Raw genomic sequence first — 14,064 nt, forward strand, 5'->3', positions numbered from 1 at the left:
TGAGCAACCAAACAACAACAAAACCAAGATATAGCAAGAAACCAGAGATACAAATGGCCTAGTTTTGCTCAGAGGATTTAAGTTGGTCCATACTAAACTCAGCAAAGGAATAGACCTGGATTTGAGTGAACTTTAGAGCCCTAGAAGAATCCAGAGGCCAAAGCCTGGATCATCAATGATGGTGATCTAGTGGGAGTCCTACCCACAGAAACTGGAGGCCCTAAAAGGGAGTTTCCTGAAAGCCACCCTCCCACCTCACCCCAATGCTAAGGGGAGTACAGAAAGAGATGTCTTGGTGCTAAGCAGAATTGAGACAACAGGGAGAAACCCAGCCTTGAAGGAGTGTAACCGTGGGCTGGTTCCTTTCATGGATTCTGGTCCAAATTCCCATCACTAGAGTGACCCAAGAATATATAAGCAGTGTATTTCAAGTGGCACCACCCTAAATACTAGCAGAAACCAAAAACAAACGTTCTCTGGAGGAAAAACACTTTCATCTTAGGGAATCCATGGAAACAACCTTTCAGGGGCAATGAACAATGCAGAGCCAAAGATAATCACACATCCAGGGAAACAAAATGATGAAGGCCCAGTCAGATTTCAGAAATACGAGCAATCAATTCATTTCATGCATTCAACAAATATTAACCAATCAGACACTATTCTAGAGGCAAAAACCTAACAGTGAACAAAACCGATAAGTATTCAGGCCATCATAAAGCTTTACTCTCATGGGAGGAGGCAGACAACAAATAATAAATGCAAACTGTAAATAAATTATATAGTATACTGATGGCTCTAGGTTCTAAGGAAACAAAAGAGGAGGGCAGGAAAGGTCAGGGGTGTCAATTCTCAATTTAAATGAGGCTCATTGAGAAAGTGACCCTTGAACAAAGATTTGAAGATGAAGAGGGAATAAGTCACATGGATATCTGTGATAAGAGCATTCCAGATGAAGGAAGATCCATCGCAAAGACATGAGGTTGGATCGGGAGTAGCAAATTCAAGAAGCAGCCCGGAACAGACCATTGGTGAGGACCAGAATGAGGGGAGACACAAGAGTTAAGGTCACAGATGAAGCCAGTTCACCGTCAACCTGCTGGCCCTGAAAAGAGCCACTCAGAGATCACACCCACTGTTACAAAGAGTAAATCTAGAGGGTCTCAATCAAAAGTATTTTTTTTTTTTTTTTTTTTTTTAGTTCCCTCCTTCCCCAGGGGACAGGGGAACAATGTCTGAAGACAGTTTTGGTTGTTGCAACTGGGAGCTATGCTTAGTCGCTCAGTCGTGTCCAACTCTTTACGACCCCATGGACTGTAGCCCACCAGGCTTCTCTATCCATGGGCATTCTCCAGGCAAGAACACTGGAGTGGGTTGCCATGCCCTCCTCCAGGGGATCTTCCCAACCCAGGGATTGAACCTAGGTCTTCTGCATTATAGGGCAGATTCTTTACTGTCTAAGCCACCAGAGAAGAACAACTGGGAGTGGGGGCTGCTAATTGGCATCTAATTATCCTGAAATGCTGTTAAACATCCTACAAAGCATAGGACTGCCCCCTACCACAAAGAATTATCCTTTCCAAAAAGTCAACAGAGCCAAGGGTGAGAAACCCTGAATTTGACATAAAACAGAGAAGTCAAAACAACAACTGGATATACAAGCCTGGAGTTCAACAGAGAAGTCTGGATAGGACATATACATTTGGAAATCACAAACAAACAGCTGGTGTTCAAAGCCTTGAGACTAAATCAGATCAGCAGGGAGTGAGAGCAGATGGGGAAGAGGTATGCATGCCTGGGCCTCCAAATGGAAGAAGGCAGGAAGGAGGGGCTGAACAAGCCAAGAGGCTGAGAAGAGAAAAAAAGAATGAGAATTGAGGAGGAGGTGTTTAGGATTTGGAAAGAAGAAAGATGTGAGAGAAACCTACCTCAGGAGAATGGGAGAGTAAACAGATTAGGGACTGAACAACAACAATTCTGTACCCATGGGTGGTAAAGAACTGAAAATGAGACTAGTCATTCAGCTACACAAATGCAGGTTCCAAGTTCACAGAGCGATCTGACCAGGGTTGTGACTTTGCCAAACAAGAAAGATGAGCCATCAAGAGGCCAAGGAATCGAGGTTGTGTGCAGGGAGTAACTCTAATGATTAACTATGGAACTTAAGCTTTGAAAGGAAGGAAAATATCAGCAAGTTGAGAGGCAATGAAAGGTGGTAGTGTAAGCAGATAGGGTCTTGAACAGACACATGCTGCACGCACATGCACACACTTGCACAAGCTGGTCCAGAGCCTGTGGATGGTGGGGACACCCAAGGGATGACAATGATTTGAGGCCTTGAGAGCAGCAGAAAGTTAATCCTTCCTTCTCTGCTCTTTGGCTTGGCTGTATCTTTTGGTTCAACATACACCAAGAGGCAAACCCATTTTTTCCAGAAACAGCAGGATCAATGGATTGTAGACTGGGGGGAACAGAAAAATTATTGAGGTGGGGATGCCAGAGTGAGCAAGGCAGAAGATCTGGGGACAGTGATCACAGTATAATGCATGCAACTGAAATTATGGATGGCTGAAATGATTGGTGTTGAAAAAAATCTAAGGCGTGAGTGGCTGAAGTGAAGAAGAGTTCAAAACACTGAGAAGCCAGATTGTTGGAAAATCATCATCATCTCTGAATGTACTGAAATTATGACAGGAGTAGTCGAAAGAGTGCCAGGGAGCAAAGGAGCTAAAATTATCCACAAATAAGGTAGAGTAAGTAACCCAGGGGTTAGCAACACTGGGGAAAATCAGGTCATAAAACCACATACTGTAGAGAAATGGTCCCACTTTTGAATATTTGAATATACATTCTAAAATAAAAACATACTATTTCTCTGATAAGAAAAAAAAATGATTGTAAAAAATTTAGATCCATATCAAATACTCTTTGGAAAGAGCCAGCTATAGATAAGTATATATACCCAGACATGGGCTTCCCTAGTGACTCAGCAGTAAAGAACCCACTTGCAATGCAGAAGACTGCCTGAAATGCAGGAGACGTGGGTTCAATTTCTGGGTTGGGAAGATTCCTTGGAAAAGGAAATGGGGAGCCACTCCAGTATTCTTGCCTGGGAAATCCCATGGACAGAGGAGCCTGGCAGGCTACAGTCCATGGTGTTCCAAGAGTCGGACACGACTGAGCGATTAAACAACCACCATGCACAGACACACACACGTTAAAATATAAATATAAACACACATATGATTCTTCGATACAGATTCTCCAGTTGAATCATATGCTTCAGAATAAAGGTGTTAAAAATAGTAAAAACTTTCTAACAAATAAAGAACAGCATTAATGAGGTATAACAGGACTATTCTATTAAGAATTATGAAGCTTGAGAATGCTGATCTTAGTAAACAACAATAATGTATACTGTATCTACCTTGAATTCAAATGACTGTTTTACTGAGTTCTGCCATTAAAAAATCAGAATTATGAATTTTACTGGCGAGTAAACAGGGTTACATCTGAATCTCTCTCTTCTTGTGAATATATTATCATATACCTTTGAAATAGAAAATTAGGAAAACATTTAATTCTTCTAGTTTCTGGAGCTCAAGCCTTTCTGGGAGGTGGAAGAGAGAGGAGAAAGAAAAGAAAGAAAGAAGGCAAGTATTTTTAGAACATTTTATCCATCCCTCTGGATAAGCCAAATTCTTTTGGTCTTTTAATGCGTTAAATTTTGCCTAATACCAACCATCTATTTTTTCTTCTCTCAGCAGTGGGCCTGTGTCTACCCTCAGAAACCCAAAAAAGTCAGAAGAGAGGAAGCAGAAAGGAAGTAAATGGTGGAGGAGGCTGAGGAAGAATGATTTTTGCATAGGAGGTGGCCAAGACAATTTCACATGTCGCCTGGTTACCTGATACCAAGCCATAAAAGTCTATGTATAATTCAGTGCTTGTATTCATCCACTGAACCGAACAGGATAAGATTTACCCTGTGAACATTTATCATTCTGTCCTGTTTCAAAGCCATAATTTGCAAAGCCCTAGGAAGGGTTCATTGCTTGGACACAACATGGGTTCATTTTGCTGAAGATTTCTTGTCCATTCTAATAACCACAACCCCTTCCACTCAATTCAACCTCCAAGTGGCAATGCATCGTCTCAGATTATGATCATATTATCCCAATAAGGTTGTAAAGACTGATACATATTATTAGCTCCTTTATAAATAGAAGATATTAAGGCCCAAAGTCCCAAATGACAACGTCCATGTCTCAACTCTACCCTTCTTGTGAAATGCCTCCTTTGGGTTCCACCCCCTGAAACTCTGCCCCTCATTCAAGGCCAGAGGCACAAAGTAGACTGGAAACAGCACCAAATTGGGGCTCAGAAGCCCTTAGTTAAAAGTACAGCTTGCCTATACAAATAAACTTATTTATAAAACAGAAATAGACCCACAAACATGGAAAACAAACTTATGGTTACCAAAGGGGACAGCTAGGAAGGGAGGGGTAAATTAGGGGTTTGGGATTAACATATACACAATATTATATATAAAATAGATAACCAAACAAGGACCTATAGTACAGGGAACTATACTCAATATTTTGTAATAATCTATAAGAGAAAAGAATCTGAAGAAGAATAGATATATCTATAAATATATATATTTATATATATAAGCTGAATATATATACCTGTATATATATAGATATATATAAGCTGAATATATATATCTGTATATTTATATATATATAAGCTGAAACTCCAATACTTTGGCCACCTGATGCAAAGAACTGACTCATTGGAAAAGACCCTGATGCTGGGAAAGATTGAAGGCAGGAGACGGGGACGACAGAGGATGAGATGGCTGGATGGCATCACCGACTCGATGGACATTAGTTTGAGCAAGTTCCGGGTGTTGGTGATGGGTAGGGAAGCCTGGCATGCTGCAGGCCATGGGATTACAAAGAGTCAGACCCGACTGAGTGATTGAACTGAACTGATATATATGTGTATAACTGAGTCATTCTGCTGCCCATCTGAAACTAACACAACACTGTAACTCAACTATGTCGTTCAGTCACGGAGTCATGTCTGAGACCTCGCATCCCCACAGACTGAAGCACACCAGGCTTCCTTGTCCTTCACTGTCTCCTGGAGTTTGCTCAAATCCATTTCCTTGAGTCGGTGATGCTATCTAACGATACTTTAATAAAAAATAATAACAAAATAAAATTGGGTCAACCATAAAAAAGCACTGCCTTCTTTATAAGCTATGCACCTCGTAACCAGTTTCTGCATCCCTATTCACCTCAGTTTTCTCATCTGTAAAATGGGGGTGACATCCATCTTGCCTATTTCGGAATGCCTGGGAATAACTACTAACAGAATATACGTGGAAGTTCACAGTAAATTATTAAGAGCCACAGGAATGTTATACATTATCCAAGGTCCAACTTCAGTCCTACTCAATCCAGGGAGCGTTCTAGCCTTTCAATCCCACCTTCACTGAGCTCTCTCTAGGCCTTTCCTGCTACACTATTTATCTCAGCACTTGATCTATTTGCTCTTGTATTGTTACTTAAATATTTCTAAGTCAGGAACATCTTCCCTTTACAGAACCTAGCCTAGGGCTGTAAGAAGCAGTGCTCAGTATCCCTAATGTGATGCATGAACTGGTAGGGCTTAGAGTACAACCTGACTCTTCTGATATCACAATGCTCATTTCTGCAAGAAATTCTTGCAAAAGCTTTCCTATGGTGTATAGTTATATTCACACTCTAATATGAGGACTACTCACTGAAAGGCAGTTTTCTCTTTAAAAAAAGAGGACATACCATATCAACTGCTTGAAGAGACCAGAAGCATGGCCCTATCATAGATAAGATCCCAAGTCAGGGGAATCCTACCAAGAGTCCCCAGCAAGGGAAAAAAAATTTCCCATGTCCACGTTAGGCTGAGAAGGGAAACATCTTGCTGGACATATTTGTAAGTGAAGCATGCTTTGTTTGATTTCTGGAAGAAATAAGGCATCCTATAGATTTTCAATTTCTCCTGCAGAAGATACAATCTAAGTATAGAGAATATTTTCCTCTGGGCCTCTTGACAGCTTTCCCACACAAAGCCAACTGCTACTAGCACTTTACCTGATCTCTGTAAACCAGCATGCTGGGGCTTGACCGCGGTTTGTCCTTAAATGAGTAAGTGGCCACTTGCTTCTTTAACAAGTCCAAGAAGTCAGGAGGCATGTACTGGGGAAGGTCGTTCAGCACCAGATCATTCCTTTGCAAAAGAGGTGGTTTTTTCCTTCCTTCATTTTTAAAATTGTAGGTTGTTATCACTGGATTTAACAGGGATTCTTCAATAAAAGTTTTCAAGTGGTAAGTGCCAGGATTAGGAGTGTTCTGTGGAGAATTGATATCATTTTTCAAGTTAGTATGTAAACTGGTAACATCTCCTAAAGCATCATTCTTTCAAAGGTCACTCCTAACTAGCATTTCTCTTTGTTTTACTTAGAGAAATGTTTTAATAAAATTCCATCAAGTACACACTCCCCACAGAACAACATTTCAAGACAATCATGATGATTTCCTTTCTGCGACAATTGCTTAACTGTGGGTTAAGCAAATGAGTTATGGCCATAGGTAAAGCTTTAACTTTATAAAAAGTAGCCCCAAAGATACTTAAATTTGAGGTTCTATTTGACTTTCAATGTCAGGTCTCTTATGAGAACCCTCTGGATAAGTTTCGTGACTAAATAGAAGTTATCCTACTTCAGTTTAGTAGTTAGATACCACGTGTTTCTTTCTAACCCTCAACTGGGAAGCTACAGGATAATAACATGAGATTGAGGATGAACTGGCAGAACATATGGTCTAATTAGTCCAATAAGAGGTTTGGGACTTTCAAATCACAACCACAGTACGGCTGAATGGCCAGGCCTGACAGTTCAGTCACGCTGCTTTTGTGGCCATCTTCCCACTGAGCACTCGACTCAGTTATACCATTAAAATTAGTACAATTCCAAAGAGGCTTTGGTCCCTAGGGCCCCTCTGTTATGGAAAGGTGTGAATAGAAAATATTTCTGCCATACAGAAATAATGTATCTTGAGAGAAGGATCTTCTGGTCATCTTTCTTTCATATATCACCATCTTGCTTTCACACACTGACCATGTTAACACAAGCTATCATAGGCTCTTACTTTTTGAAGAAGTAAGATAAAAACTGAAGTCAAACACCTTTCCAGAATGTGTAAGCTTAGTTGACTTTATCAAGATAACCTGTAGTGTAAAACACCTAGGCTCCTACAGTTGTTTTACGTCCAAGCTTTTACTGCATTCAAAGTTTAGTTTCTCAGTCATGTGCTGATACTAAAATTATAAATATAAAATGAGCCCAGGTAGATCTGAACAACCATTGTTTCCTTAAAATTAAGTATTAGTGATTTAAAAGGTCAGACTTGAATACTGATTCAAATAGGAAAGGATGAAAATATACATACCGTTAATGCTATTCTCCACCATCCTTCTCTTTCAAAAGATGATGACTTCTGGGTTGGTTTCTATTAATAAACATAAAAATGTGCTTATTCATTTGAGAAGTGATCACTAGAAGTTAAATATCACTTATAAAACATGTACTTGAAGAAATTGATACTGTATGAAATTGGTCACCCTGAAGGAAAACAAGAGCTCCATAATCAATCTTGCTTATAATATTTCCTTAAATTGCTATTTTAAGATCTTAAGTGCTTTTTAAGTATCTAAATTTCCTTTGGGTAAATTAGAGTAATAAACATCCCCATCAGAGGATGAGATGGTTAGATGGCATCACCAACTCAATGGCATCACAAACTTGATGGAGTCTGAAGAAGCTTCAGGAGTTGGTGATGGACAGGGAAGCCTGGCGTGCTGCAGTCCATGAGGTTGCAAAGAGTCAAACATGACTGAGTGACTGAACCGAACTGAAATGAAACATCCCCATCTCACCAAGATGTCATAAGAATAATTAGGTGACAAAATTTGGTGCCCTTAGGAAGCAAAGCGGAGAAGGCAATGGCAACCCACTCCAGTACTCTTGCCTGGAAAATCCCATGGACGGAGGAGCCTGGTAGGCTGCAGTCCATGTGGTCACTAAGAGTGGGAAACGACTGAGCGACTTCACTTTCACTTTTCACTTTCATGCATTGGAGGAAGAAATGGCAACCCACTCCAGTGTTCTTGCCTGGAGAATCCCAGAGACAGAGGAGCCTGGTGGGCTGCCGCCTATGGGGTCGCACAGAGTCGGACACGACTGAAGCAACTTAGCAGCAGCAGCAGGAAGCAAAGAGTTATGCAAACCCAAAATTGTATAATTGTTATTACGATTTATGGCTCAAGGAGCTCAAGGTAAAAATGCATAGACATCCAATTAACGTAATATTGGAATTCAAACTCCTGGCCATATAGCAAATGTTGAAAGTGCCATTTTCTAGATTTCCATACGCTAGACTTGGGCTTGAACTCCAGCTCAGCAACTACCTAGGTGCACTAGGCAAGTTAACCCTCATGAACCTCAGCTTCCTCTTAGGAGAACAACAAAAGGCACCAGAGCTGGCACGAAAATAAGGCATCATAAAGACGTGTACCCACAATCAGGACTCAGTAAGTGGTGGCTTTTATTTTTAATACCTTATCTGCCACGTTAAGAAAATTATTTTGATGCTTCACTGTCAACAGTGAGGACAACAGAATGCAGTTGCTTAGTTTTTTCCTTTTGTTATTTCCACTAGGCAAAATCATTAAAATACCGAGTTTTACTTTCATTTAGAATGCTTTTTTATTGCTATGAAATACAGGTCATCTCAAGCAACAAGGCATTAAAAATAATCTAACCAGTAAACTGATATAATTCATTCTTCCTAACATATATCCACGTATAAGGAACCCTGGGCTTCAGTTTTACTATGAAATACAGGCATTTCTCTGAAAAAGCATTGCTTCATATGCACTGCTAAGTCTGAATTTCTTCCTATACATTCCCTTTATTAGATTTATGTTGAATCTTCTCTGTTGCACATTTATAGTCACAGAAATTGAACTTTTTCAGGCAAGTTAAGACAGGTCTCCACCACTACCTCAGTTCAGTTCAGTCGCTCAGTCGTGCCGGACTCTTTGCGACCCCATGAATCGCAGCACACCAGGCCTCCCTGTCCATCACCGACTCCCGGAGTTCACTCAGACTCACGTCCATCGAGTCAGTGATGCCATCCAGCCATCTCATCCTCTGTCGTCCCCTTCTCCTCCTGCCCCCAATCCCTCCCAGCATCAGGGTCTTTTCCAATGAGTCAACGCTTCGCATGAGGTGGCCAAAGTATTCGAGTTTCAGCCTCAGCATCAGTCCTTCCAGTGAACACCCAGGACTGATCTCCTTTAGGATGGACTGGTTGGACCTCCTTGCACCACTACCTAGGACCAGGGAAATGAAGTGGGAGGAAGGGAGAAGTAAACATGACACGTCTGAAGGAAGGTACCTGGCAGCTGCTGTTTTGTTTAGCCCAAGACAGGTGACCTCAACTTCCCCTATCTCTCACTTCATATTCACTTCAGGGGGGGATTACTTTACACAAGTTAGGCTAAACATCCCTTGCCCAAATTTATTTAAAAACTAAACAAGACAGTTTCAAATATTTTATAAATACTACAGTAGGAAGCAAGGCAAAAACGTGTCCAATAGACCAAGGAAGGAAAAACCCATTCTCTTGGCAGACGGTGCAGGAGGGGGGGAGGAGGTGGAGGGAGGGAAACGAAGGAATCTAACAACCCTGTTAAAGCAGTTGTCCAGCGCAAGTAGCAGTAGGTTAAGATCGGGGGTGGAGGGTGGGAAACAGGACAGGAAACAAAGGACGAAGGGGAAGGATAAGTGAGAGCTAGGCAGGAGAAAAGCAAACGAAGGGCACTCAATGATCAGGAAGAAAGGACTGCAGGCGTAGGCGTGGAGGTAGGAAGCGGAGGGGCGCAAGGACCCAGGATTAGAGACAGCTGGTGTTTTTGGCGGAGCCCAGCAAGGGGAACAGTGTTTTGAGAATTGAAGGCAGGGAAGGTAGGCGGTACCGAGGCCAAGGCAGAAGCCCCATGCCTCAGGTCTTCCTTACTGCGGTGGAGGTGATGGCGATAGACTGATCCATTGCTTCCTCTTCACTCTAAGCCGAGGCTGGCGTCCGGTTGCCAGGAGGCGCCTCGGTCAGCCGGCTCCCGAGCATGCGCAGGAGACCCGCCGGTAGGTTTTGCTCTGCTGGTGGGGGAAGGGCGGCAGGCACACACTTGGAGGGCCCGCGCCAAGCCTAGCGAAATCGGTCGAGATCGTCACGCACGTGTATGGTAAGAAAATCTCGAGGGCTCAGGAGTCACCAAGAGCCTGCGCCAAGGAGGCTTGTAAAGGAGCTAGAGCATCCCATGATCTCCATCAGCCCTTTCCCAAATCACCTCCATGCTAGGAGATAGCATGCTTAAGGAAAAATCAACCTTAGCATCCACGAAGATTGTTTCTCAACTCCTCCAGAAGGAAATTTCTGGGTGTCACTGCTTTGAGAAGTGCAGTGAGCTCTGGATACAGCATTCTGTGGAACCACGGACCACCGTTTACCCTCTGTATAGACCCTTTTCATTGTCAGCCTAACTTGGCTGTAGCTCCTCAACCTATACACAGTTCCATCTTTAAAAACAAACGTCCCCTCAACCTTAATCGATTTTATGGAATACCTGCTGTGTTCCAAATACTTCACATGTATTTAATCCTCAAAATAACCCTGTGAAATAGGTATTAATCCCATTTTACGCAGGAGGGTAACAGGCTCCTTGGACAGTTTAGCACAGCAGACTGCATCACAGAACAGCGGCAGAACCGAGTTCAAATCCAGGCCTGACTCCAGTGCCCCCAACGGCCCACTATACCATGGAGTTTCTGCTTCCTGTCACAAACTTTCAAGAGTAGTGTAGATTCATTTCTTTCCTCACCTGCCCCATCAGATCAGATCAGATCAGTCGCTCAGTCGTGTCCGACTCTTTGCGACCCCATGAATCGCAGCACGCCAGGCCTCCCAGTCCATCACCAACTCCCGGAGTTCACTCAGACTCACATCCATCGAGTCAGTGATGCCATCCAGCCATCTCATCCTCTGTCGTCCCCTTCTCCTCTTGCCCGCAATCCCTCCCAGCATCAGTCTTTTCCAATGAATCAACTCTCACCTGCCCCATACTTCCCTGAAAGCATCTTACTTTGACGTCACACACCTTTAAGTTAAAAACTGCACTTAGTAACTAAACTAGCCAGTTATTCAGTTGCCAAAACCAATGGGGATTTTTCAAGTTCTTAGCAAGCTTGACTTTTCAGTTCATCACTGCATTGATTCCTCTTTTCCATCCTTCTTGAATCCCTCTTCTCCCTTAACAGGATTTGTATTTGCTGATTTTTTGTGTTTGTCTATAAAGAGGTGAAATATATTGGTACCCACATGGAGTAATTATGATTAACTTCACTGACACCTGGAACAGTCTAGCACAATGCATTCAATAATCATTGCCTTTAGAACAAAAGCAAGATTTACCATCTAGTCTCATCTTCCCATTAGAACCTCCTGATCTGATGTATACTCACAAATCCCAAACATGCCACCCACCACGTCTCCCCAAACACTGACCCTTCTGCTTGAAATGCTATTCCCTTCTTCATGGCCTGGCAACCCTCAAGAGTCAGCTCCTCCAAGTCTTCTGAAGGACCGACCCTGTGCCTTCTTTATTGAGGACTCATTGTGACAAATCATATCTCCCCTAATTTGAAACATATCCAAAACAGGTTTTTGTCCTAATTCTCAGCCCTTTCAACACAGTAAGTTTTTTTTATAAGTTAAAACCAGAAAATGGACTATAGCAGCACTTTTCAAATGTGCACATGTATCTGGAAATATTGTTAAAATACAGACTGAGATTCTCTAACAAGTTCTCACAGGTAATCGTGTGGGCGACTTTTCTGGGTAGCAAGAGAGGACACCATTAAACTTCTAAAATACTGGGGCTTTTCAATAAATTCATTTAACATAGCCTTAAAAATAGGAAAAAGAGCAGGAGGAGCCAGGCACCAGGTTTGAAATAAACAGCTGAAGTTATAAGACCAAGAGACAAGTAAAATACAGAACTTTCACCAAAAGTGATTAAGCTAGTCCATCACTGTGCCTCATTTTACTTTCTTATTTTGGCTGAGCCTGTAAAACTGGCTCAGCAGACGAGGGACTGGTACCCTAGAGACTGAATACAATGAAAGGTACAGAGAAGTCCAGAAACCCATAGAAGGTATGAAATATAAGGGAACACCTAGATGAGAAAATAGTTTTGGGTACTGCAAAAATAGAAACAGCACGGGTCAATGATTTCAAGGACTTTGCCAATAAAACAGACTAAGCATGTAGAATAAACACAATGTCCCCTTAAGAAAACACTGTCTTGTACAGTATACTGTTTGATTTTCAGGTTACCATAACAGCAGTTTTAAAGGGAGGAGGCCGTTCTCTTTGTGAATACAAGATTACACTATGTAGAGATCAACAGTGCCTATGCTATGCATCAGATTTTTAATAAAAATTCTAGATAAAATACCTCATAGTGTAGAATCATTTTTAACTGCACAGTAATAGTTTTGGTTAACTATCTGAAAGCAAACATGCTACAGATTATATTGAGAAAAAATTAACAATTACTATGATGCTTCTAATATAAAACACGTAATACGGTTAAGACTTAACAGATAACGTTTTTTATAGTTCTGATTTGAGTAAGATTATGTAATGCTTAACTGTGTGACTTTTGTGAAGACTACAAGAATATAAAATCAGCAGTGTGATGCGCGCAAGTAACCACAAAACATGTTTTCCCCTTCCACCTTACCAACTTACTTCAAACTATTGGAACGAGAAAAGCACCGATATTAACTTTGCCTAATCCCCTCATTTTATAAGGATCATAACTGATTAACAGCATAGATATAATACAATGCAAATACTAAGAACTATGCTAAGTGCTGTGTGTGTGTGCTCAGTCTATGCTAAGTGCTTTACCTAAAATTATTACAAAAGCCAAGTTAGAAACCACCTGGGTAAATTACACCCATTTTACATGTAAGATAACAGAGGCTCAGGTAGTATTGACCTCTTCAAGGTTATACAGAGCAGTGATCTGACTACTGCTTCAATAAAACTCCAAAGCCCATGTTTAATATTCTGGAGATTATTGTGCCTCAGTAGCACATGAAACACGTATCTAATGAAGGTCTTCCTATTTAATCACCTGCCTAATATGTAATAATACCCTATTAGGATGATCAATTCCTGTAACTTCCCTTGTCCTATCTAAATTATGTCTCTTTTCCTTCACAACCATCCAGTTTTCCATTTTCTGGCAGAGTAACATTGGTATTAAAGTAGTCAACAAAGCACAGTAACCGGTCAAACAAATTGCCCCTCTAAGAAATTAAAAGCCTTGTGGCTGTTAATAATCAAGGAACATACTTCAGTGTTTTCATCCTGGCTCTGGTTTGCTACGGATTTAAAAGTAATTAGAAAAACAGAAACCTTTATAGCCACCTTTTGTACAAAGAAAGCAACAAGAAGCAAGGAAAACTTCTAAATAAAACAAAGTTTAGTTACTGTCAAGCCACTACCAAAGATACTTATTTGTAAAACATGTTGAAGATAGTTAGGCACAACAGAAAATTCTTTGTTTTATGGTAGGAGAATTAAAAAGCACTGAGTAGAAAATTAGAAAACAGGTAAAACTACCCCCTGCCCCAATTTGGATTTTAGGGTTTTAAAGCCCAAATATTTAAAAAAATCATTGCATGGCTGAAGTCAATATGGATAAACAAAGCCAAAGCTGAAAATTACAAAAGTAGGCAACACTGGATACCTACCATATGTCAGTCCCCATGCTAAGTACACTTACACAAGAGTTTTTAATCTTTCAGTTAAACCTTTTGAAGTATCACAATCTAAAAACTAAACAGTCTTAAATAGTAAAAAAAAAAAAAAAAAAATTAAATAT

General features: G+C 41.1%; 1 protein-coding gene across 5 annotated transcripts in view; it reads right to left on the bottom strand.

The window, feature by feature from the left end:
• STPG4 (sperm-tail PG-rich repeat containing 4) overlaps nucleotides 1-14,020 on the bottom strand; it is a 40,613-nt gene extending 26,593 nt beyond the window's left edge. For all 5 annotated transcript variants that reach the window (XR_008700261.1, XM_055540023.1, XM_055540021.1 and 2 more), the window contains exons 1-3: nucleotides 10,128-14,020; nucleotides 7,497-7,556; nucleotides 6,141-6,398 (exon numbers count right to left, since the gene is read on the bottom strand). Coding sequence is in view for 4 of the 5 variants with exons in the window: in XM_055540023.1 (XP_055395998.1) it covers nucleotides 6,141-6,398; nucleotides 7,497-7,556; nucleotides 10,128-10,160 (351 nt within the window). In the remaining variant the exon portion in view is untranslated. The remainder of the gene's footprint in view (nucleotides 1-6,140; nucleotides 6,399-7,496; nucleotides 7,557-10,127) is intronic.
• Between the last annotated feature and the right edge of the window lie 44 nt (nucleotides 14,021-14,064).

This window comes from Bubalus kerabau, chromosome 11, assembly GCF_029407905.1.
Source record: "Bubalus kerabau isolate K-KA32 ecotype Philippines breed swamp buffalo chromosome 11, PCC_UOA_SB_1v2, whole genome shotgun sequence".
Classification (NCBI taxonomy): Eukaryota; Metazoa; Chordata; class Mammalia; order Artiodactyla; family Bovidae; genus Bubalus; species Bubalus kerabau.